The sequence below is a fragment of the Aulonocara stuartgranti genome (genome assembly GCF_965226115.1).
Source record: "Aulonocara stuartgranti genome assembly, chromosome: 4".
NCBI classification, from domain to species: Eukaryota; Metazoa; Chordata; class Actinopteri; order Cichliformes; family Cichlidae; genus Aulonocara; species Aulonocara stuartgranti.
In genome coordinates, this window is record NC_138942.1 from 20,339,475 (window position 1) to 20,365,651 (window position 26,177).

The 26,177-nt window shown below is 40.4% G+C and overlaps 3 protein-coding genes across 4 annotated transcripts in view; 2 read left to right on the plus strand and 1 right to left on the minus strand.

Annotated features, from left to right (window-relative positions):
- LOC309704377 (uncharacterized protein) lies at positions 1 to 24,666 on the minus strand. The gene is made up of 18 exons (XM_082529483.1): positions 24,621 to 24,666; positions 15,399 to 15,519; positions 14,837 to 14,897; positions 13,102 to 13,438; positions 12,798 to 12,900; positions 12,540 to 12,675; positions 11,567 to 11,676; positions 11,151 to 11,410; positions 10,761 to 10,963; positions 10,422 to 10,532; positions 6,246 to 9,158; positions 4,831 to 4,978; positions 4,543 to 4,648; positions 2,294 to 2,450; positions 1,960 to 2,046; positions 1,506 to 1,647; positions 1,268 to 1,350; positions 1 to 433 (listed from the first exon to the last, which is right to left on the minus strand). The coding sequence occupies exons 2-18, from the start codon at positions 15,416 to 15,418 to the stop codon at positions 377 to 379; spliced, it is 5,034 nt and encodes a 1,677-aa protein (XP_082385609.1). The 5' UTR covers positions 15,419 to 15,519; positions 24,621 to 24,666; the 3' UTR covers positions 1 to 376.
- Positions 19,352 to 23,268, plus strand: natd1 (protein NATD1). Its single transcript, XM_082531065.1, has 3 exons — positions 19,352 to 19,648; positions 20,614 to 20,732; positions 21,580 to 23,268. The coding sequence occupies exons 1-3, from the start codon at positions 19,549 to 19,551 to the stop codon at positions 21,694 to 21,696; spliced, it is 336 nt and encodes a 111-aa protein (XP_082387191.1). The 5' UTR covers positions 19,352 to 19,548; the 3' UTR covers positions 21,697 to 23,268.
- The window catches only part of tmem11 (transmembrane protein 11), a 3,694-nt gene continuing 1,844 nt past the window's right edge, over positions 24,328 to 26,177 (plus strand). Inside the window, exon 1 of one of the 2 annotated variants that reach the window (XM_082529523.1) lies at positions 24,328 to 24,421. Coding sequence is in view for 1 of the 2 variants with exons in the window: in XM_082529522.1 (XP_082385648.1) it covers positions 24,855 to 24,901 (47 nt within the window). In the remaining variant the exon portion in view is untranslated. Of the gene's footprint in view, positions 24,422 to 24,825; positions 24,902 to 26,177 lie in introns of those variants that run through there. The other variant, XM_082529522.1, reaches the window with a different exon arrangement.

The window sequence follows — 26,177 nt, forward strand, 5'->3', positions numbered from 1 at the left end:
CCTTGTTTTACTTGAAAGCTCATTTATTTGAAGTCATAAAGCAGCTGTTTCGAATAAATATGAAGGTAATAAAAGTACAGTAGCATCTCTTCTCTTTCAGGAATGTATTTCCTCTGCTGGAAGGGTAAATGTTGCGTTATGTGGCCTATAATGTCAAATACAAGTGATCCAATACGCTTATGTGAGCTGTGTTTCAATAAAAATACAGTTTGTCTTTAAGTTACAAAACCTCTGTGTAATGCACTGAATGCATGTGTAAAATGACCTGTGTTTGTTGCGCCCTCTAGTGTCCTGTTCTGATCATTCAACACACAAAAAGGTTATAATAAAACAGATTTCTGAAAAGCTCTGATGTCAGCTGGTCATCTTCTCTGGATCAGAATGACTCGAACAGCTTCATCCTTTCTTGGACAGAAAGGCCCTCTTTTAAACTCTGAGGAATGAAGAGATGCACAAAAATGATTTAAATAATAAATCTTATCTGTTAAATGTCTTTTGTCATGATAGAGGGCAAAAGTTGTAGTCATGTGATAGAGAAAGTGAACCCCTATAAAAAAAACCCTGACTACACCTCTTCATTTAACTACTTGAACCATCTTTAGCGGCAATAACTTGAAGTAATCAGTCTCTGCATGACTTTATCAGTCTCTCACGTTGTTGTGGAGCAATTTTAGCCCACTCTTCTCTACAACATTGCCTCAGTTCATTGAGGTTTTTTTCACCTTAGAATAGTTCATGGTAGAATCAATGAGTGCAAGATGCCAAACTCCTCATCCCTCCTTCACCGTGCTGGCAGTTGGTATGAGGTGTTTACGATTATATGCTCTGTTTGGTTTTCTGGTGCTCTGCATTACGGCCAAACATCTCAATTTTGGTGTCCCAGAAGTCTTGTGGTTTGTTTAGATACATCTTTGCAAACCTAAACTGAGCTGCCAGGAGTCCACGCTGGACGCCCACTCCTGGGAAGATTGTGGCATTGTGCTATAACACACCTGAATCCTGCAGACCAGCAAACTGAGACAAATTCTGATTACATGGAGTTGCTCACTCTTGCTGATGATCAGGTAAGTAGCAGCCAGAAGCTTTGATTAGCAGCTTCTGACTGCTACTTACCTTCTTCATTTCTATGGAATTAATAAGAGGAATCTGTAAGTGTGCTTTTTTAAAGTGTTTGCAGACAAGATTGCAACAGTAGAATCTACTTTTTAAAGATTTTAAAACTGATACTTTTGCTTTCTGGTCAAACTGAAGACGCATCAGCTCTTACCTTCGATCTGACATCTCTTATTTGTCGCACGAGGGATGATTTCTTTGGAAAAGTAGCAGTGTTTGTCTTTCCCTCAGAGTCATCTGAGGGGGGGAAAGAGGAAAGACAAAACAGTCTATACTTGAGTTTAACTTTATTACCTATGTGCTGATAAATGATATCAGGCTTCACACTGAGGCAGCACACTTTGTATGAATGTCACACACTTCACACTTTCACATTGTGAAACGTGTCTCACCGTGGCTCGGCCCTGCAGTGACTCTTCTTGGAGACCAGGTGGAGAACTTAAAATCTTCACCAAGCCTATTGACATGTTGGTGGGGTTCACCTTGGCTGTTTGTATAGGGGGTCTTGAGCCTATTCTCAGCATATATTTTGTCCTGTGTGACACACACACACACACACACACACACACACACACACACACACACACACACACACACACACACACACACTTTGGATTAGGTTATATATATTACTACATACAGGATATTAGGTTAAATTGTAAATTAAACATGGTTGATGTGGATCACTTGTTTTTTTGGGGGGGTTTTGTTTTTGTTTTTTTGCTGTTATATTTATCCACTAATTCCAGTAAATAAGTAAATATAAAGCACGACATAAAAGTTGACATATAACAAAAGTCTAGTCTAACAAAGTTAAAAAAGATAATAATAAATTAAAATTACTACCATCTGAGCAATCTTCAACTCTTCTCTGAGAGAATGAGATTCCTGTCTGAGAAACTGAATTTCTGCCTCCCTCGACCTCAGAATCACCTGTAACATAGATTAATCGTATCAACACACACACACAGCCTATAATTTCCGTCTAACTATATTAAATATAAATGAGATGAGCAGATAAGGAACTGGACTATTGCTGTTGCTGATGCCTGTTTGGAATAATTAAACATACAGGAGCTGTATTTTCTGGACTCTGTTGTATGGACAGCAGGGAGCACTCCCTCTCTGTGCGTCTCTCCTGAGATGCTGATATAAGCTCAGTGAAAAGAAGTCTGTCTACCTGTTTCTTTTTGAGTTCCTGGTTTTCTTTTTGGCACTGCATCATTGATTTTCTCTCATCTTGCAGTTCCTCTCTGAGCTGAGAGTTTTCCAGGCATTTCTCGGTGTGCTGAACCGACAGCATCTCCAGCTCCTTCTGCAATAACTGGATCTCCTTCCTTTGATGACAAAGCAAAGCACAGATGATGACGAACGGGAAAGCAAGCAGTTGTCTCTTCCTCCATGATCTGCGCTGGTTTATTAATTCATGAATCTTATTGCAAGTAAAGATTGTGTTTTAAAACAGCTATTATAAAAGAATGTGTATTTGTCATTTGCCGTCTGTGTTTAACAGATTTCCAATGATGACCACTCTCATTACAGTTTTTTACAGACGCTAGGACACATTTCTCAATACTTAGGTCACTTTTGCAAAACTCCTCACACGGTGAGCACAACAGAAGTCTATGTGGGCTAAACTGAGGATCAGTTATCATTGTTTTGGCACAAAATGCATTCAATGACTACATCTCTCAAATTTCATGAATTATTTTCTCACTCAGACACAACAACTGCCAAAAATCTTTGTACGTACAGGACATTTTGCATGTGCTTACATACTGTTTTCAAAACTGTTAAACTTATGGCCAAAACAATAACACAATGCAAAACTTAAAAAGACAGCAAAATTCAACAACAATATTTTATTGAAACATATTTTAAATCTAAAAATGCAGTTTACATCCCACAGATTTACAATCTTGTTACAGTTTTTTCTGATTGCTTAAGCACATTTTTTGTAACTATTGCCTAATTTTGCAAAACTCTTCACACAAATAAGAAAACCTGTCACCCAATAATCAAAACATTGTAGTTCTCTTGCAAAAGCAAACACAGCTAGATTAACCCTTCACACCTTCGTAAAAATGGTGTTTCCGTATCAAACAGTACACACAAGCCATCATCTACTAAGCACACAATGCGCCAACTGCACACTGATGGTATGAATACAAAACACATCTGGCTTTTGCTTTCTCTGTGCACAAGGTAGGCTATGTCAGTTTGAGCTCATACTTCTGTCATAGATCCATAAGCATAGAGGGATCCAAACTTCAAGTACTGCTGTTTATTCAAACACATCAAAACAAACACAAGTGTTTATTTCCAAGTACAGGATTATTTGCAATCGCCATAATGACTATATGGGTTACTTGGTCTGCAGTGAACATGCTTCCTCTGCCCCAGCATCTGGTCATCTAGCAATTCTGTAAAGTAACAATTTCAGTATTTTTACATCAATGGTATTGGTGTGTTTCTCATTGGCATATGGCAGTGCTACAAATCTTTGTGCGAAGTGACTGTACTAACCGATTCTCATTTCAAGATGTCCTTATGGTACTTGCTACAGTGTAGCGGCTCGAGTTAGGCTGGACCCGTTGGCCAGCTACCCTCAGGGTCATTCCACGGTTGATTACATGGTCCACTATTGTAGCTCTGATGTCATCAGTAATTCTATTTCTTACTCTTCCTACCCTTCCTCTCCCCCCTCCTCATCTTCCTCTCCCCCCTCCTCGTCTTCCTCTTGCTCCTCCTTGTCCTTGTCGTCCTCTTCATCCTACTTCTTCACCTCCACGTCCTCTTCCTCGGCCTCCTCTACTTCTCACTCTTCCTGCTCCCTCCATTGTATTCCGCACACACAGCTTACCTGTATTATAGTGCTTAGGCTGATTGCAAAGTGAACTAATTATCTAAAAAAGTTTTCACATGTGAAAGTGTGCCAGACAGTTGGCAAATTAGTGTTAATGATAGCCATACATGTGTATACTTTTGCTAGGAGTGTGTTGGAAATTTGGTAATTGAGTGTTGTGCAGTGAATTGTGCCTACAGTTTTGCAAAGTGTGTGTTACAAAATTGCAAACTGAGTGCAAAGCAGTTTTTGTGCTTTTAGTTTTGCAAACTCAGTGAGTGGTTTTGCTATAAGTCTGAATAGTTTTAGAGATTGTGCTACAGGAATCACAGTTAGGGTTTAAGCATTCAGAAAAAACTGTAAATGAAAATGATGTTGCACACAGAGGGAAAAAATAGCACGAATTAACCTGCAGTTCTAGAAACATTTCATACCATTAACACTGTTACCTGCTCACGATATGAAGTACAGGTAACAAGTACAAATGCAGTACAACACCTCTACAGTAAATGCTGCAATAAAATACAAGCTGGTTTTTTTTTGGGGGGGGGTTGGCAAACATTTTGAAACCACACGTCACTCACTCGTATTCGCCGTGGAGCAGCGTGACATCATCGCTTTCCATGATGCGCTGGGACTGTCTGCTTTTCTCTAGCTCCAGTTTGTGAGCCCTCCTCATTGCCACAATAGCTGTCGAGAAGCAGAACTTACTTTCAGTACTGCCTTGGTGGAATTATTCCTATCAGGCATAACTCTAATATAGCATTCTTACAACTAATTAATCAAATGTATTATTAATTAGTATTAAACACAACTTAGCAATAAAAATGTTTTGACAACAGTGCATTTATGTTCCATGTTTTCTTGCTTGCCTGCCATTGTCGCGGCTGTCTCCTCCTGCAGGAGCTGCTCTTTCTCCTTCAGAAGTTCAGCCACCTCCTTCTGATGCTGCTGCTGCAAGTCTTCTATCAGATCCCTGTGCATTTCCTCCACAGCAGTCAACTCCTGTTCACAGGAAGCCTATAATGATATTTAAAGGTGGTTGTTGTGCGATATGAGTGGCTCTGTGGTGTGACGGTTTTCACATTTGCCTAATAGGTTTAATTTTAGGAGGATACCCAAATCCATCGGGTGGTGTGTCAGGAGGGGGAGGTAGCTGCTGCGACGACCTTTGTGAATAAGAGAGCAGCCAAAAATAACTTTTGTGCTTGATATAGTCTATATACACTCAAAACGGCTTTCTTAAACATAACAAAGAGTTAACTGTACTCAAATGGCCTCCACAATCGCCACATCTCAATCCAGCAGAGCACCTTTGTATCAAGTATTTATTTATTGTCATTGTCAAAGAACAATGAAATTGCGTTTGGAGCTTCTGTACAACCCGTTAAAATAAATAAATAAATAAAATTATAGTGTACTATAAATTATAGTAAAAAACAATTTTCCACAAACTGCAGACAATTTTTTTGTTTCCTTGCCAGCTTTAGTCAGGCATTGGAAAAATCTCATTAAATACATTTTTTTAAATCTACCAAGATACAAATTTTTATACCCTATAATTAGTTTGGGATTTGGTGAAGCAGGAGATTCGTGTCATGGATGTAAAGCCGACAAATCTGCAGGAAATGTGTGATGCTGTCACATCAATAGGGACTAAATTTACATCACTGTGAATCTGTGCCATGATATAAGGCAGGTCTGAAGGCAAAAGCATGCCCAACTCTGTACCAGCCTGGGGTACTAACAAAGTGGCTGATTATTATATATGTAAAGTGTAGAGAAATCTACACCAGCAGCCATAACACTGAAACCAGCAACAGGTAAAATCAGTATCATTTATTTATTTAGAATTCAATGTTCTGCTGAGAAATCATGGATGCTGCGGTATATTCATTGACTAGCTGGGACCACATCCTCATTTAGATTTAACAGCATTTCTAATAGGTAATGGCAGATGGAGTAAGCATGAATTGAGGGGAAGGCAGAAGTCAGTGCTGATTTCCCAGGAGGAGGGAAACCAAAATCAAGCAGGTGGTTTTACAGTTGTGGCTGATTGAGTGATTGTATTTTTACTTTTAGGAATAGTGTTTGTTCCATAGTTACATTGTAGCCTTGCTAATTCTGATGTAACCCTAATTGATTTAAGGCTTCAACTAAGTAAAGTAATGAATAAAGTGATGAAAGTAGAATTTGAACTTGATAGAGAAAAATAAATCTGTAAAATGAATTTTAAAAATACATACTTTAAGACTAATTATCTCACGTGATGCAAAGTCTTGGTTACCTGAATGTTTTCCAAATCTTTCTTGTAATTCATTTGGATCCCAAAGTCCTCCTCTGTTTCCCGCTCCATCACACTCTGCTCTGGTAGACAAGATGTATTTGGGATGTAAAGAGGTGCCTCTGTGCGGGATTTGCTCTGTTTCTCTCTGGAAACACAGGACTTGGTGTAGTAGCCATGTAAGTGCTTCATCTCCTCTTCGTGGATCTGCTGCAGTTCCTTTATCTTCTCCTGAAACTCGCCTTCCAGTTTTTCCACTCGTTCTGCATGATAATCCTCAATCTTCTGTATGTCTTCTAGGAGTTTCTGGTTCCCGGTCTCTACTGATATTATCTTCTTTTCAGCCAGCTCCAGTTCTTTTCTCAGCGCGCCGTTGTCTTCTTGAAGCTGGCATATTGTGTCATTTAAGGCCTCCTGCTCCTCTATTCCATCGTTGCGCTGCTCTTCCAGTTTGTTCACGTCAATTTGAAACTCCTGCTTTAAATCCATGTACATCCGCTCTGACAAATAAATTAACTTTGCGTGGTCCAGCATACATTTTAAGTCAAAGGCAGCAGCTTCCTTCCCTCTATGCTCCATGTCATCACCACCGACAGGTCTGCTGTCACCAGAGTTTACCAGGCAGAGCTGGTGTAAAAATGTAGCCCTTCTCTGCAGCCGGGATATTAGCCTCTCTAACCAGTCTGGTTTTTTCTTTTCCTCCATTTTTTTGTTATCTGATTGGTCCTCTTCTTCTGGTTCTTCCAAGCCCCTGGCATCTTCCTGCAGTCTCTCCTCATAAGAAGCCAACTCCGAGGGACTGATATCTGCCAGACCCGTCATTCGGTCCTCAGCGTCTTTGCTGTTTACTGGAGTCACACCCTCGTACTGTTGATGAATTTTTAAGGCAGCATAAATTAGCTCCTCTTCAGCACAAACTGTACAGATTAAACTTTCTAAAAGTTCATCGCTGTCACACCCTGTTCTCTCAGATCGCATCCTTTCTTGTGCTTTTAACGCTATTCTTCGAGCGATTATGTTTTTGTACCTTTGTGCCACATCCCCCTCATCGTTTCTTGATATTGAGGTTATCTGACCATGTTGGCTCTGAAGGACAGACACGATTTTTTCTACTACGAATATTTCCCTCATTAAGCACCTCTCAACACTTCCACCCTCATCCAAAGAGGACCAAGTATTAGTCGGTTTACTCATGTTACTCTTAGCCCCGGCTGATTTCTCTTCATTGAGGATCTTGCCCTCTCCTTTGCTGACATTATATGATTCATGCTGGTGTTTCACTGCATCTTTCTCTCCTTGCTGAAGACAGGCAGCGACCGTAGCCAGCTGTTTCTCCAAGTCTGGAATATCGAGGGGACTAGCATGAAGTCTCTCTCTGCAGGCCTGTATGATGTTCTGAGCCACCTGAAACCTGCCGACTAGCATCCTGCAGCGATTCTCTGTCTCTTGGGCAAAGCGCTGGCTCTTCTTGGCCTGATTGTGAAGAAGTAGACTGAGGTGCTGGGTAGTCGCTCGACTCTGGGTCAGCTGGGAGCAAAGCTGGGGGTCCCGGCAGCTGATGTGACTCTGGTGTTCCTCCAGCCTTTGTGTGATGTCTCTTAGCTTCTCCTCCGTTACATAAAGCTTGGTTTCAAGCAGCTGGATTACAGACATAAAGCGCTCTGGGTCATCTCCTGCAGTGATGAGGTATTGATATGATTCATCCAGTGATTTTGCTGCAGGTTCTTTAGAATTCATCAGGCTGACATCTGCGATATTGGACCTGTTAGACAACTGGTAACTGTCTATATCCTTTTCCACATTGATATGCTGTGTTGCTTGCTGTTGCCTCTTGTTATGCTGAATAGTCTCTGCTGAGTTATCCTGCAGCTGAGAAGAGGCACAGGTGCATGCTTTCAGCACCTCATTCAGTTTCACTTCCGTCTCCTCCAAGCTGTTACCCAAGACTTCCATCTTTAGCAAAACTTCACTCAGCTCTTGCTCCTTCCTATCAAGTTGTCTCTCATATCCTTCTCTTATGTCCTGCGTATCAGACTCCCTTTGCTGCAGTTTTCCCAGTGCCACCTGCAGTTCCTCACAGACTCTCTCATACGTGTGCTCCAGGTTGTAGTAGTGCGTTTCTTCTGTTTTCAAGCGCTCCTGCAGCTTGCCCACCTCCCTGTCTGCCTCTGCTAACTGATCCTGCAGCTCAAGGCAGCGACGATCGAGTTGCTCCCTTTCCTCCTGGAGTCGCTGTATGGCAGATATTGTACGTGCCAGCTCTTCCTGAAGCTGCCGTTGTGCCACCTCGATTTCTCTCGTCCACGTCTGGGTCTTAGTGAGACTCTCCACCTGCTGCTCAGACCTGTCCAGTTTCTCCTGGAGATCTTGTGAATGCTGCTCAGCCTGCGCCAGGCTTGCCATCAAGCTCCGTCGCTCCCTCTCCTGACTTGCTTGAAGAAGCATGAGGTGCTTCTGTAGCCGAGCATCTTTTTGAGCCTGAGTCTCTTCATAGTTATGAAGCTTTGCTGACACCTCATCAAGATTTTGCCGCAGCTTCTCAGCCTCCAGCTGAAGGTTTTGGTAGCTATCTAATTCCTGCTGAAGCTGTGTCAAGCGAGACTCGGACTCCCTCCTCTGCTCCTCGCTGATGTTCAGCTGGGACTTCAGTGAGGCCACACAGCGCTCCCACTCCACCTGCCGCTCCTCAAACCTCTGGCGATCTTGCTCGATATGGGCTTGTGCGAGTGCAGTGGCGTCACCCGTAACCAGCAGCTGAGCTTGCTGGGCTAAGAGATCTACTCTTCGCCGTAGTTCTGCCTCTCTGGCTTCCTCCTGACTTCTCTTTTGTGCTTCCAGCTCAAAGCGAAGGTCCTGATTTATCTTCTGCAGTCGCTGTAGAGCCAAAGATTGCTGTGAAGATGAGTTGGTGTTATTCTACAAGACAAAAGGTTTTGATTAAGAGAAAACTTTATATTGTATTGTATTGTATTGTATTGTATTAGGGCTAGAAACTCTGACAGTAAAGAAAAGTTAACGTTTCATGGATGGAATCTGCTGCTTTAAAGCATTTTAACTTGGAAATTTGCTCAACATTTAAGGATGCACCGGAATATGAACTGAATATCACTACTAGCCAACAATGCCCTTGCTAATTGATACTATCATGGCATTTATCAGTGTCCATGGCTGATGGTTAACTGCTAAACTTCCCTGGTTTTGTTCCAACAAAGAGGGAAATCACCATTTATTTAGTTATTTATTATTTGTTTATTTATTTTAATTTAATCTTTACCTTTTATTTTTCAAAGGAGACCTGCCAAAGAATCCACACCAGTATGAAAGGAAGTCAACAAGTAAAAAGCTACTTTCGACTGTTGCATTATTCATGAACAGTCAGCACAGCACACAGCTCAGCACGTTTGGATTGACATATTTTACAGAACAAGCTGCCTGCATGTAAATTATTTAACTGTAATCAAGCGCATTTAAAAAAGCAGCTTGTACATGTGTTTTCTTAACAGATACATTAAGACAGGCCCTATTTCAAACTCAGCCTAACCTTCCCTTTTTTCAAGTGCTCAATATGCTCTCCGAAGGAAAGTCTGCCATCGGACTAGATATATGTCACGGTCCCGGAGTCAGATTTTGACTTCTGGACTTGCGTTTTTGAAAGTGTAATATAACGATGTCTGTCTGAATATGTTGTTTTCTAAGTTATGATAAGTTTTGTGTTTGAGCTTCAGTCTGCTGTTTATGTTCTTTGTTCTAGTTTCTGTGAGTTTAGTTTCATCTTTTGTGCCTCCTTTCAATATCCTGTAACCCAGTTGTGTCCCAGGTCATGTACCCATGTCTGTCTCCATTCTCCCTCTTTCTTTGTGTGTGTGTGTGTGTGTGTGTGTGTGTGTGTGTGTGTGTGTGTGTGTGTGTGTGCTGGCCTTTCCGCATTGCTCTGATGAGCTTCTTTGGGCAGCTTCATAAGGAAGCAACAGTGGGTTAGTCTTGCTCTGGGTTGTTGCCTTGAAAGCAGACAGTGAAGCTCTACTCTTGCTCTTGTTACAGTTTGGAATTATTGTTATATTCAACAGTCTGTCCCTGTGCACGGAGTCAGGTGTGGTGAGCTGACTCGTGTGGATTCTGGGAGAAAATTGATATAATCTAGATTTAAATAGAAGACTTAAGGAGTCTCATGCATTATACCTGTGCGCCAAAGCAATCCCTTGAATGGATCTCTTTCTCTCTTTGCAGCTCGTCCTGCAGATTCCTGTTTAACTGCTGGAGTCGAGACAGTTCCCTCTGAGTTTGTTCCAGCTGATAAAAAAGAGTAATAAACTGGATGTGTTCATTTATTCGACTGATTCATTCATTCATTTTTCTTTAGTAGATTAAAGATATCTGTATTGATGTTTCCTAAAAATGCAGACCAAAGATCAGACTTTTGTACCTATATAAGTTGGACTCTGCTTTTTGGTTTGATGCATAAGAAAATATATCACGTGTGTTCTTGTTATTGTGGTGGAAATGCAAATACAATCTCACCTCTTTGACAAGTTGCCCAGTTTGCTGCTCACATGCCAGAGTTTCCTCAACTTTTGTGCAATCACAGGTGCTGTTTACCTGCTGGTCTTCCCTCTGGAGACTCTGTTTAGTCTGATATTCACTTGCAGTCTGCATGTTCAAACTGTCATTCACCACGTCCTTTGGCAGCACCACTGAGCTGAGACTTTGGCATTCTTCCCACCCTTTGCACAGAAGACCACATGCTTGTTTGTTTTTTTAAAAAAAGAAAAGTATATATATATAATATGTTAACATACATTCTGTTAGATTCATATTTATGGCATGTGTCAGTATAACTAGATATGATTTTAGATTTCACAGCAGATCATTGAATAAGTTACCTAAGTCTGAGTTCGTTTAATGGCTCACCAGTTTGTGTGGTTCCACTAAGAAATGAGCATTGGTGAGCAGCTGTGCCCTCCTCCTCCACCTGGGATGGAGAATCGGTAGGAGCTGGAGCACCAGGTAAGCCAGGGAGAAGAGACAATGAAGCGTTTCCATTGACTGAGCTCTGCACTCTTTCTACCTGCACTTTGGAGTCCTCTTTTTCCTGCTGCTGATGTGAAACTTCTCTCTGGTTGCTCATTCCATGTTCTTGCAGCTGCTGAGTCTCCGGCTCTGAAAGAGAGCTGTGAGTACAATTTAAGTAAATTCATCTACTAAGCTTGATTATAAGTATTTAGACTATCATAAACCTTCCAAAAATCATCCCATACCCACTAGAATATATATTAATATAACGCAGCACTCCAATGATGCAGCACTTATCTTTTAAAAAAGTCTACCTTGTGTTGTCATGTGTAAAACTGGGCCGCACGTTCTTGAACACTGCGTGGACCCAGTTCCGTTTCATCCCAGCAGTCATTGCACACAGCGTGTACACCCCGTCTGTGGTCTGTGAAAGTGGACACAGTTTTTATCACCGAACCTTTAAGGATTTTTTTGGCTTAAAACGGTTTCCCACTGCAGTGACACCAGTATCTTTACTTAAAATGTTGGATGACTTTGTTATTTTTCTAGAAAACTTACAGGGCTGTGATAAATTTGGGTTTTTGCATATTTGTCACACTTTAATGTTTAATATCAAACAAGTTTTCCTCGAAATAAACGATCATCACTTAAAAACTGCATTTAATATTTCCTCAACTTATCTTGGACTAATATTAAAATTTGTTTAATGATCTGAAACATTAAAGTATTACAAATGTATTAAAAAAATCAAGAAGGAAGCAAATAACAAGCTGGATTCTTGCTACCCAGCCCATGCACTAATGCACAGATGCTTGCCCTTTATTGTCAGTTTTGTTTTATGCAGTAACTGCTCATTTAAATGGTAAATGGCCCAAGGACACAACGACCGAGACTGTCGGAGCCGGGGCTCGAACCAGCAACCTTCCGATTACAAGACGAACTGCAAACTCTTGAGCCACAATCGCCCACATTTAAGGGCAGTAATGGGAGTTGTAGTGTAATAAAGGTGTTGTCCTTTCTCAAAAATAGTGAATGGTGCAAAGCCAATGACAGATGCCTGTGGCACAGATTTAATAGCCTGAATAACTCCAGCCAGGACCATTCCTACTGTCTAAATATATAAATATGGATATTTAAATTCTTGGGTTTGCCTTTATGTGGAGTGATTTTCAACCCACTATCATAAGATATTTACAGAATGGTCTGTAGCTCATCAGCATGAGCGTGTTAAGATTTAAACAGAAAACTGTCATATATACATAAATAAGATCTCAAAATTAACAGTACCAGTTTCTTTGCTTTGATGCAGTGATGGTGTTGTGCACTGGTGGAAACCAAAGAGGAGGAAGGCTCTGCTAGCTGAGGGGAGCTGCTTGTTTTCATTCTGTCAGCATTATTTCCATGGCATGGCTCTTTGCTACCTCTGATTAAAAACATAAAAGCAGATGGACAAAACAGGAAATACTGACTGCAGACCATATGTAAGATTTATTTTTCATTAGAAAAACAGCAGCATTTCAGCGTTTTAAACGAATTTAACCAAACCTGATTTTCTCCAAAGAGGAAGACAACCGACTAGAGTTCAGGGTCTTCTTCCCAGAGGCTTGTCCTTTCTTAGCTTGTGACTTCCCTAATGCACCGTCTGACTCTGACATAAAGGCAGCAGTGAAGATAAAAAACAATCTGTGAGTCCTTTTCAGTGTATTTATCATTATTTTCTTTCTAAATCAGCAACTTCTTCATCTTTAGATTAAGAAAACTATTTAGGAAGTTAGCCTTAATGGATAGTCTGAATATTTATTTTAAAACTAGAAAACTAGACACAAAGATGAAACATGCGTGGAGTTACCTTCTCCGGCAGATTTCTGGTCGAGCCTGTTGAGAGAGCGGCTGCTTCTCATGAAGGGAACAGCAGAGAGGGAGGTGGTGTGGAGGGATGAAAAGCTTCGGCTGCTGCAGAGGCGGGGACCTGCTCTGGCTGTGTGGGATGCTTGTCTGGCAACCGGGTGACCAGCAGAGCCCGGGTGGCTGAGGCTGCCTCTTTTCAAACTCCCGCCAACTTTACTAACAGCTGCAGTTAAGTTGCTGCCTCTGCCCAGGCTGCTGCTCCGTCCGCTGCTGACACCGGCTTTAGACACACTGCTGCCCGCCTGCTTCCCTCCAGGTGCTGGTAGTGATGTGAGGTCCTACGTAAGTGATAGAGAGAGAAAACGGAGCCTCAGTGGTTGTGTGAGGAGAAATCAATCACAAAATGATGAAGTTCTGCATGTTTTTCACTTATATCTCATGTTCACCCTCCCATCCTAACTTCCCGTCTTTGACACACACAATGAAGAGCACAATTTAATCCTGATCGGAGCTCTTAATTTGCTTAAGAACCATCTGACGACACTGCAACCATGAACACGCACACACACACACACAAGCTGTAAACTTAATCACACTTGAGCGCTTGAGCGCACTCAGAGAGCCAGCAAATCTATTCCAGTCTCAGTAGATGCACCCTCACTAACTGCAGAGGTAATGAATCTGCGGCTGGATCTCACGACAGAGAAATCAATTAGAAGATGCTCGACTAAGTCCTGACTTGGCGATATGTGCAGGTTTTAACTGCACCATGTTGATCTTTAGCCATTAATGGCTACGTAAATCAAAATCAAATGCGTGAAAATCTCACAAAAAACAAAAAACATGCACTCAGTCTGAGGGAACTGTGCGTGGTTACACAGTCTGAGACTAAAGAAAGGGGTGCTGTTTCAACTGTAATGTGTATCTGCTGCAGATGATCAATACAAATCATAAAAGGAAATACTTGTTTTGTTTTGTTTGTGAGCATAACACAGCACATTCTTTCACTAAAAGCTTGGCAGTGCGGTTTAATGTCAAACTCATTTACATTGTGGCCCACATACAGCCCACACCTCCCAGTGAAACACCCCTTTCCATCAGTGTAAAGTAGTTAAACTGCACATTTAATCCCCGAGTTATCTAAATAGAACAAAAAAGAGGTGCACTTGCAACAGAACGGCTCGTTTTTTTTACATGATAAAGAAATGTTGCTGTAGTTAATGAAATACATCTGTTAGCACGACTCTTTAGGCTTAAATTGTAAGAAATAAATGTTAAAGCTAGCTTGTTGTCAAGACAACCCTGTAATTTTAAAACAAAACATTTTGGTAATTCACAGAAAATTTCTTATTAGATTTATTTATTTTACTGTGAACACATTTAAAAATAAATTCTATTGTAGATAGTGAAAAACAGGAACTTTTCTGCAATTTCATTCATTTATGTGCTCCTTTAAATTTTCCAAAAACATCCAGTGGACTGGATTCGAGTATTTTCCGGGATACTTCTAGCCTCCAGGCCTAAGGCTTGCTACCCCTGATCTAAGGTATGTTAGGAAGGGTTTAAAAAGGATGAGACCAGTGTCCTGTCAAACCTAAATTACAATATTTAGATGTTTGAAAATAACTTGTTGGATTATAATCTGTAAACATATTTTAACATATAATAATCCCCGTAATTACATCTATAAAAGCAACACTAAATGATTTTACTGAGAGTTTTAAACCTGCACTTACCTTTCCCCCTTTCTTCTGTGTGGGATTGTTGGTCTTAGTGTTCATTGGGGTCTCCTGCCACCTGCGATAGATAAGATTAAGGCAGCTTCACATAAATCCTGGCAACAGACAACCTGAACTTTCCCAAAACACTTATTTAATGTTATTGTTTTATTTGGTTACAAAGATAAAGATACTACCTTTCTTTTTCATATTACTAGTTTCACAACAGCTGCATTGATATTATATTTTACTTGTAAGAGAGCTTGTGAAATAAACCCAACAGCACACAGCCAGTGATGACTGCTGCTGGTCAAAATGATAACCTGCGCAGATACTTTTATTCATGAAAACATAACGATGAGGCTCACATGCCAAGTAAACAGCAAACATCAAACTAGGTTTGATTCATGAAAGACTATGAGGTTAACAAGCATAATGATGTAACAATCTGCTAAAGTTTTTACTTTAACTGAGAAAAAAAGCCAAAAATTAGAAGAACTGTTGTATAAGGTACATTTAGTTTATACCTGTCTTCATATCGACTTGTTTTAATGTAATAAATAAGTAAATAGGTACCTACCTTGGCTTCTTGGACATCATTTTCAGTCATACAAGGTTAACACCCTGACAGAGACTAACTAAACGCAAGAACTTTTGGCTCACATTGTGATCTGTCTGGTAGATGTGAGCTCTGTTTTACTCTGGCAAGATCGAGAGAGAGAGAGAGAGAGAGAGAGAGAGAGAGAGAGAGAGCAAATCACATACAGGTCTGTACCACAGAGTCCCAGAGAGACACATCACATGCACACGCACACGTAATCCCACAGCGAGTTGGCAAACTCCATTAGAGTTTTGCAGGATTAGGTCAACATCTTAACTGGATTACTACACAGTAATTTTAGTGAAGTTAATGTAGACTTACATTGTCCTTATAGCCTACTCCTGATGTCTGTCAAGTATTCCTCTCACATAGGCACAAGTGTATAGTGGAGAAAAACACACAAGCTCAGTTTGTGTCCTGGGTTATCGTCCGCTGACTGTACGCTTGATGTGCTGAAGACGCGCCTGCCACTGCGAATCCCTGAGCTGTGACCTGACCTGAGCTATCAAGAGCAATTTCTCAGACACAAACACCTGTCTGGATAAAATCCCTTCTTGTGTGCAAATGTGCCATTTCCCTCTTTAAGACAAATTCTATATCTGTTAAACATATTTTAAAATATCACACCATGAAATGAAAGCTAAAGTGCCATAAATTAGTCGTACGGGGGGAAAGGTGTAACTGTGATACAGTTATAATAATAATAATATCTTTATTTGTACGGCACTTTTTTAAAAACAGCTCGCGCTTCACAGTTTGCATGAAATCACACATTTAGGATATATATATATCTATATCTATATCTATATTTATATAGATATATATATATATCTCTATATATCTCTCTCTATATATATAGATATATATATCTATATCTATATCTATATCTCTATATCTATATCTATATATACATACATACATATATATACACATATATACACATATATATACACATACATATATATATACACATATATATACACACACATATACATATATATATATACATGTATATATATATATATACACATACATATACACACACATATACATATACATACATATACACACACATATACATATATATATATACATGTATATATATATATATACACATACATATACACACACACATATACATATATATATATATATATATGTATGTGTATATGTATGTGTATATATATATATATATATATATATATATATATATAATATACACACATATATATATACATATATATATATAATATACACACATATATATATAATATACACACATATACATATATATACACACATATACATATATATATATATATATATATATATATATATATATATATATATATATATATATATATATATATATATATATATATATATATATATATATATATATATATATATACATACATACATACATACACACACACACACACACACAGTGGGGCAAAAAAGTGATAATCTCAGACCTCTGATGACAGAGGTCAGTAATTTGCACCAGAGGTACACTTCAACTGTGAGAGACAGAATGTGAAGAAAAAAATAATCCATGAATCCACATGGTAGGATTTGTAAAGAATTTATTCGTAAATCAGGGTGGAAAATAAGTATTTGGTCAATAACAAAAATACAACTCAATACTTTGTAACATAACCTTTGTTGGCAATAACAGAGGTCAAACGTTTACTATAGGTCTTTACCAGGTTTGCACACACAGTAGCTGGTATTTTGGCCCATTCCTCCATGCAGATCTTCTCGAGAGCAGTGATGTTTTGGGGCTGTCGCCTAGCAACACGGACTTTCAACTCCCGCCACAGATTTTCTATGGGGTTGAGGTCTGGAGACTGGCTAGGCCACTCCAGGACTTTCAAATGCTTCTTATGGAGCCACTCCTTTGTTGCCCGGGTGGTGTGTTTTGGATCATTGTCATGTTGGAAGACCCAGCCTCATTTCATCTTCAAGGTTCTCACTGATGGAAGGAGGTTTTGGCTCAAAATCTCACGATACATGGCCCCATTCATTCTGTCCTTAACACGGATCAGTCGTCCTGTCCCCTTGGCGGAAAAACAGCCCCATAGCATGATGTTTCCACCCCCATGCTTCACAGTAGGTATGGTGTTCTTGGGATGCAACTCAGTATTCTTCGTCCTCCAAACACGAGTTGAGTTTATACCAAAAAGTTCTACTTTGGTTTCATCTGACCACATGACATTCTCCCAATCCTCTGCTGTATCATCCATGTGCTCTCTGGCAAACTTCAGACGGGCCTGGACATGCACTGGCTTCAGCAGCGGAACACGTCTGGCACTGCGGGATTTGATTCCCTGCCGTTGTAGTGTGTTACTGATGGTGACCTTTGTTACTTTGGTCCCAGCTCTCTGCAGGTCATTCACCAGGTCCCCCCGTGTGGTTCTGGGATCTTTGCTCACCGTTCTCATGATCATTTTGACCCCACGGGATGAGATCTTGCGTGGAGCCCCAGATCGAGGGAGATTATCAGTGGTCTTGTATGTCTTCCATTTTCTGATGATTGCTCCCACGGTTGATTTTTTTCACACCAAGCTGCTTGCCTATTGTAGATTCACTCTTCCCAGTCTGGTGCAGGTCTACAATACTTTTCCTGGTGTCCTTCGAAAGCTCTTTGGTCTTGGCCATGGCGGAGTTTGGAGTCTGACTGTTTGAGGCTGTGGACAGGTGTCTTTTATACAGATGATGAGTTCAAACAGGTGCCATTCATACAGGTAACGAGTGGGGGACAGAAAAGCATCTTACAGAAGACGTTACAGGTCTGTGAGAGCCAGAGATTTTCCTTGTTTGAGGTGACCAAATACTTATTTTCCACCCTAATTTACGAATAAATTCTTTACAAATCCTACCATGTGGATTCATGGATTTTTTTTCACATTCTGTCTCACATTCTGATATATATATATCACATATATCACATATATCATACATATATGTGTGTATGATATTGAATATGCAATTCCGACACACTTTTACAAACCTGTTTTCTCTGCACTGGAGGGAAGAGAAATGAAAGTCAGTAGAAGCAAGACAGAATGCGTGTGTGACTGATAGGTAGACAGGTGTAATAGTGAAGCTGGAGGGAGCAGAGGTGGTGAAGGTGGATGAGCTTAAATACCTGTGACCAGGCATCCAAAGCAATAGACAGTGCATAAGAAATGTGAAGAAGAGAGTGCAAGCCAAGGTGGAGTAGGTGAGGACAAGTGTCAGGGGTGATTTAAGGTATTAGTGTAGCTATGATGTGTGGTTTAGAGATGTTGGCACTGACTCAGAAGGACAAGATGAACAGGATTAGAAATGAGTATATGAGAGAGACAGCTCAGGCCGAGTGGTTTGGACACAAAGTTAGAGAGGCAAGGCTGAGCTGTTTTGGACATGTGCAGAGGAGGGATAGTGCAAAATGGGGCTGACAGGCAGGAGGAAAAGAAAATACCTCAGAGACCTCATCCATGAATGAGGACATGCAGAGGGCTGGTGTGACAGATGAAGATGTTAGGGACAGGGCCGATCATTTATCAGTTCAAACTGACGGATGAACAAATCAATATATTTTATAGCAATTGTATTTAGAGACTTTATACTATACCTATTCCTACCAGAATTAAACAACAAAACTTACATTTCAATTCTCTTAAACTTTATTTTAAAATAATAATAAAGAAATAAAGTAGCAAAGATATAATAATTCACAGGGATTGTAAAAAAATACAAAATGAGCAGAAAAGGTACAAAAAAAAACCCCGTGTAAGCAGCAAGTTCCTTTTATAAGACCCACTTTAACAGGTCTTTAACGGACATAATTGTTTATGATCCCACGTCACGTGAATGCAGCATGTGAAACGTTTGCGTTCGGAGTCAGACAGTTGGTTTTATCGTTTCTCAGCAGGCGTTTAGAGTTTATGATCTCGAGGGGAGTTATCTTACAAAGCCGCTCTGTTTTCGCCTCTCTAAAGACGACGCCTGCGATTGGCCGCGCGTCACGTGACCTCACAGCTGATTTCGTTGGATGAAGTGTTTTGCTTTTGTAGCCATTTCTGGTTAGCAATCCCGTAGGGTAGCGTAGCAGTCATTGTTGTGACTTTTTAACGGCGCTACTATGGCACAGGCGGCACAGACTAATGCCTTTGATGCAAACAACTCTCCAATCAGGGTGGAACACGATAAGAAACGTCGGCAGTTTGTCATCAGGCTGAATGGTGAGTTCAACATGTAAACATTAGCGTGCCAGCTGATGCTAGTGTTAGCTTTCGCTCTTGCTAACGTCGTCGCTGCTTTATTGATACCTACAGCTGCCATTTCAGACACAGATGGCTGCTCACATATAGACGGAGCCTGTCTTCTGACTTTACCACCAGTACCGGTGCTTTACTTTTCTTTCTTTTCGGCGAGACCAAAGTATTTGGCCTCCAGACCTCAAACCAAGCACGCAAATTTGAAAAGCACACAATCCCAAATACACAAATTCCAGTATTAATCTTCCAAGTAAAACTCATTTGTAGCAAAATACCTTCCCCTACGGTTATATTAAGATTCAAACACCATTTCAGCTTTCCAGAGTCAGCATTTTATCTGCCAGGCCTCCAAATGTGCTGTGCTACTTCCTTTCAAGCGTTCAGTTCAAGTGCTTTAAACATATTTTAAAGTTTTACACAGTCTTCTTCGTTTTATATATATTAATCCTTTACGACACACTAATATTACTGTTTTAAGTGTGTCAGTAGTCGTGTTTGTCCTGGTCAGTTGTGGGTCAGCTGTTAAGAGGAAAATGGTGGATGCCATTGTTGTGCTGAATGGAGATCTTTATCTTTTCTTCACCCAGCAACACGACCCTTCCTTCACAAGGGCATGCCTGCACCTGGCCACTCGTGCCTCGTCTTTCCCTGCAGCCATGTTGCAGCGCTACATGCAAATTAAAATCTGCTACCACACCTTAATAATGTAACTGGGGCACTTAGAGTCAGCTTTAAAATGCTGAAACGTTGAAGTAATTGTGGGATGAAACTTGTAGTGTGCACAAGCAGGGTGGCAGGCTTCTGCAGGTTCTGTTCTTTGTTTGTTTTGGGGGGGGGGGGTCATGTTTTTTCCGATAATTAGTAAATCCTAGCAATAGTGGAGGTGAAGACCAACCTCTGCCAGAGATAATATTTGTGTTTGCTCTTAGGATCCCATGATCGTGCGGTTCTTCTGTACGAGTATGTTGGGAAAAAGACGGTGGACCTGCAGCACACCGAAGTTCCAGATGCTTACAGAGGGAGAGGAATCGCCAAACACCTTGCCAAAGTAATTTTTTAAACCCAGATTTTGCGTTTGTTCACGAAACAAGAAGGTAGGCTCTGGCAATGCTCAGTTGGTATTAAGGTGCCAAAAGTGTGCCGAGAAAATATCCTCCACACCATTAAACCACCATCAGGCTGAATTGTTGACGTAAAGCAGGGTGGAGCTATCCTTTCATATTGTTTACACTAAATTCTGACCCTACCTTCTGAATGTCACATCAGAGCTTAAGACTCAATGTTTTACTAATCTTCTGTTGTCCAATTTTGTGAGCCTGTGCAAATAGTAGCGTCAGTTTCCTGTTCTTATCTGATAGGAGTGGCACGTAGTGGGGTCTTCTGCTGCTGTAGCGCTTCTCCTTCAAGGTTTGACATGGTCTTAATTCAGAGACGGTCTTCTTCATACTTGAGTTTTAATTACTGGTTATCTAAGTTGTAACTATTGTCTTCTAATCATCTTAAAACAGTCTGTGCATTCTCCTCACAAGCAAGTTTCTCGATTATTGCCATTCTCTGTAAACCCATAATATGGCTGTGTTGGAAAATCCCTGTAGATCAGCTTGTTTTTGAAAATCTCAGATCAGCTAATATGACACCAGGAACATTCCAAGTCTCTTAAATCAACCTTTCTCCTCTATTCTCATGCATGGTTTGAATTTCAGGAGGTTTCCTTGATCATGTTTACATTCCTTTTTGAGGTTCTGCCATGTGATTAGCTGATTAGATATTTGCATTTATGAGCAGCTAAAAAAGTGTACCATACATTGAGAATCGAAAATGTTTCCACTTAAATTGTTGTCCTAGGAAAGGCCAGATGATTTTGATGTGAGCTGTTATGCACCATGTCATTGCAGGCAGCCATGGATTTTGTGGTGGAAGAGGACCTGAAAGCTCACCTGACCTGCTGGTACATTCAGAAATACGTGAAAGAGAATCCTCAGCCTCAATACTTTGAACATATTTATCAATGATCCTGCATGGCAGCGAAGGAAGGTGGCAAAATGGACTCCAAGGAGAGAAATACTGCGTGGCGGCATGCTTTGGAGTTACAGGAGAACACGCGACAAAGGATCTTCTAGGCATGGTTAAACACAACAGTGACTGAATCCAGAGAAATAGCTGAATCTCGGACCATAGACGCCTGTGAGTTGACCGTTTGATCGACTGATAGCTCTCTGCATAAACATGAGGATACACACTCGCCACAGGCAGGAGGGGAATCAGCCTATCACGACTTGTACAAACAAAGCAACCAAAGGTGAAGCCTGTTACCTCAGACAGAAACTTCCAGGACCCAACACTGACAGAGCAGATTTGAGTCAAATGTTACAGTGTGTTGCAGATTTCTGTCCTCAACTGGACTCACTGGTCATGAGCAGCACTACAAGGTGACCACCCCTGGTGTTTTTGTCTTTGATGACTCCACTGATGCTCAAATACTCTTTTTTTTTGTGTTATGTAAATTGCAACCTCTCTTTTTCATTTTTTTTCTTATTCTTTGCAAATAATTCAATTTAACCCCTTCTTCTCAAGTTTTTAGAAATTCTGTTTCTTAGAACTGATATGCTAGTGTAGAAGGTTATGTATGCAAAAAGGCTTAAAAACAACAACACAAATATAAATTTGTTTTGTAAGTGTCAAAGTGGGAAAGCCGAATCTGAATTTGACCAATATTCCTCCTCAGAGAGCCTTGTTTTAAACATCACTCCATCTACTTTCATTCCTCCTCCACATAACAAAAATGAAGTTATTCCAGTCGTATATCAATTCACCGAGCGATCAAAGGTGTAGAAAACAGTGACGATGTCTGACTGAGCCTCAAGATAACTCCTGCTCTTTCCATCGTACATTAAATGTTACAGACATTGCTGATGAACGGGGTCCTGGTGTGGTGTGACACATCAGTGTGTGTATGTATAGATGTCTCTGTTCGAACCAGCAAACAAAAACGGCACTGTTCTTTTCAGGGCATTCACATTTATGTGGTGTCAGACGGCCCATTGTCCTGTCATTGAGGAATTGCACTGGGTGGCTGTGGCTGTTTTGTTATTTGATCCATATTTCCTCTTGCCCACAAGGCTACTCTGCTCAGCTGATATCAAAATGATAAAGATCTCTGTTAAAAAGTAAAATATCCCCCCCACCCACCCCTTGTTTTTTTTGTACTCTTCAGGAGGTTTTGCTGTTGACAATCTTAAGGGTTGAGGAGAAAAAGATACCTCAGGTAACTCGGCACACTCTGGCAGGACAGTGCAGATTCTTTCTGCTGAGCTCACCTTGAGTTAATTGCAGGAATTTCCCTTTTGTTAAACTTCCCTTTGGGTGCAACACACCTAAGGATAGGCCAAGGTATTCGAGGTACTATTTCATTCTGTGTATGTGTTTTGTCTAAATTTGTGTGTTTCCTTGGAAGGAAGCAAATGTTTCATTTGAGCGAGTGGCTCTCACAGAGGCATCAAAATCCAATCCATATTACACTGTTTTGTGATTTGGACTTTTTTTCTGTACTTGCTGTCAATAAATGCATAAATAAATCAAACACACATCAGATGACTAATGCTTTATGTACCTTGGCAGGAGCAGAGGAACATTTGTGATTATTTATGGAGAAAACATGTGATTGTGTACAATATACTTTTTATAACCACTGTGCAGTCGTCACTACGGTGGTCATACACTGATAATAATTATCTACAATGCAGTTCGTCTTGTGCTGTTAATAGTTTCAGCATGCAAACTCCTTCAATACTTAAGCTAAACTATTTTTACACTGGCAAACCAGAGTGTTAATGGTATGGGCTTTCGCTTATTATTCAATTAGAGTAAATGTAGAAAATCGAGGTGGCAGAATAGTTTCAAAATACAGAGTGAGGACTGCTGTATTTTTTTTAAATACTTGATCTTCTAACATGTAGATGCACAGTGTAAAAGTAATAGTGTAAGACTTAAAATGAAAGAAAAGGTGGAATTTTTACCCTCCACTGAATATATTTATCAGTCCCACACGTCACAGCTAGTGATGGAGTAGATTCGTGTTCTAGATTACTGATGACAAATATCTGTACGTATATATGTATGTATTGGCGCCATCCAGTGGCAAATTGAAGTTATTAGATATAAATGCTCTCCATTGCTAACAAGTTAAAACTCGTGGACTGTGTAAAAGACAGACGTTTGAGAAGTCCTGTTTCACAGCTTCAAGTTGATGGTTTATTCCTGGTGGTGTTGGTGTCACTGACCTAATACATTTAATTTAAAAAATATATTCAAAAAAGGTAATTGGTACACTGAAAAAGCATGGTACTTGCTAATAACTCAAAATGTGTGGCTGGAATTACTTTCTTTCTCTTGACTTCTTTTAAATTGATAAATCCATTAATTTATTTAACATGTCTACATGTGTTTTAAGCTAAAAAAAAATAAATAAAAATGCACCTTTAAATAGCCTACAGTCCTTATCGGAATAGACAATTCCTCACTAAATTCTTAAAATTACCAGGCTTAAATATCATTGGAAAGCCACAGCTGTCAATAGCCTTGGTTGATGTGATTCGTGCTGGCACAGCATTTGTTCCCAACCATCTCACATTCCTGAACGTAGCCATTATACTTGTGACAGCCAGCGCGCGTCAGGTTTCAGCACGCGGACAGGCAGCGCGCACGAACACAGCCAGAGCACGCGAGGACACATTATGGGTGAGTACCCAAAGGTCTCCACATAAATCCTATTACAAAACGAGATGACGGAACAATGTGTCATATATTATAACAGACCTGACTATGCATGTAGTCTGTTTGGATTATTATGGGTTTAAATATTTAAATGGAGCCGGTATTTTTCCTGCTTAGTTTGGCTGTGCTAACTTCATGGCTCGCCAAATTTAAATAAACATACCTTCATTCAGTTTGTTAAATTTTTTCAGAATGTGTTCTGACCTCCCCAACTTCTATGTACCATTATAAAATACGTAAAGGCAGGTACTCTGTCCGAACAGCATCATGGGAATAGTAGTCTGCATTCGAATTCAACTGGTGAGTCGAACAGAAACTGTATTTTTTTTACACACTACAATACCCATAAAACTGGGCGCTGTCTTACGTCAACCGCAATCACAGTTGTATCTCCAACATGGCGTCGCTGGGAAGGAGGCGCGGTGTCCCAGTAAGCAGGGAGAGGTCAGTTACTCCACATCTTGGCCATTAAAAGAACGTGTTTTAATATGAAGTATTGTTTGGTCGATGACACTACTTGTCAGGTTCCGAACGTGCTTCTCGTTTGGGATTCAGAGTTAAATGTCAACGGGAGAAGTCTGGATTTTTTTTAACCCAGGGTTAGCTCATGTTAGCGGGCTAACGCACACGGCTAGCTGTCGCTAACGAGCAGCTCATGTGATGTTTTGATGATTTCACAGCAAGTGATTGACTGGGAAAAGTTTGGTTTTGCCGCTCGTTGGGGCAAACAGCAGTGCTGTATGTGACTGTCGATGTGCCTCACGGTATTGGCTCGGTTCGGAGTGTTGACCGCCTCGTTGGTCGACCTGCTCGCTCTGTAACTTAGCTGGCCGGTCCTCCAACTTTCTGCCAGTCAAGCGAGTTTTCTGTTGCACCTAACTGAAGTACAACTTTCCCCTTGCTCCGTGAGGCTCAGTCGATTTTCCCTAGTATCTTAATATGTCATAAAACTTCACACCTCTGGTGTGAGAAGCATAGTGTTTAGTGTTTTAATGTTTGTTTGTTCGTCTAAAAGAAGGCCTTATATTGTGACCATTTGGTACTTTTAGCATTGGTTAATTGGGACTTTATGGAAAGCAGCTTCCCCAAGTCCTATGTTTTTAAATGTGGTCATACACATGTTAAGATCTGTGTGCTGTTTGGACACCATTATGATGTTATGATCCCTAATTACAACGATTGGGTGGTGGATTTTTGGTCTTTAACTTCTTTTGAAATCATAAATTCAACACTTTCACGCACACAAAATGTCCACACTTTTGATTGAAACATTTTGTTATTTATACACAACATTTCGAACACCTAACCTAATCTAACTGCTATAGGATTAGTCAGTTTAACGTGGTGAAACTTTAGTGCCGTCAGTGTAAAAGTCCCGACTAAAACATCAACCTGAACAGTGCGGTTTCTCGGACAACAGTTTGTCCAGCTGTCTAATTAATTACTAGAAAAAGATAATAGCATTCAACATCTTATGCGTTGGGTACAAATGTGCTAGTTAGCTGCAGGTCTGCTGAATCCAGTTTTCAGCTGTTGTATGTCATTGGCTGTCTGTGAATTTTGTGTTGTCTGCGTGGAATTTCGAAAAGCGTAACCACACATAAGACTGCTTTTAGCCACATGGTCTTGCTCTCATTCTTACTCCAACATCCGATTTAGAGTTTTGCAGTGAATCTTTGTAAAGCTTACAATGTTTCCTATGTATGTGGCCAACGCTGTT

Coding starts and splice junctions, on each gene's coding strand:
- natd1 (XM_082531065.1), top strand. CDS start 19,549: ATGGCACAGGCGGCACAGACTAATGCCTTTGATGCAAACAACTCTCCA. Junction 19,649..20,613: donor GTTTGTCATCAGGCTGAATG/GTGAGTTCAACA, acceptor GTTTGCTCTTAG/GATCCCATGATCGTGCGGTT. Junction 20,733..21,579: donor TCGCCAAACACCTTGCCAAA/GTAATTTTTTAA, acceptor ATGTCATTGCAG/GCAGCCATGGATTTTGTGGT.
- LOC309704377 (XM_082529483.1), bottom strand. CDS start 15,418: ATGATGTCCAAGAAGCCAAG. Junction 10,533..10,760: donor CTGGGCAACTTGTCAAAGAG/GTGAGATTGTAT, acceptor CTTTTTTATCAG/CTGGAACAAACTCAGAGGGA. Junction 2,047..2,293: donor AGGAACTCAAAAAGAAACAG/GTAGACAGACTT, acceptor TCTATGTTACAG/GTGATTCTGAGGTCGAGGGA.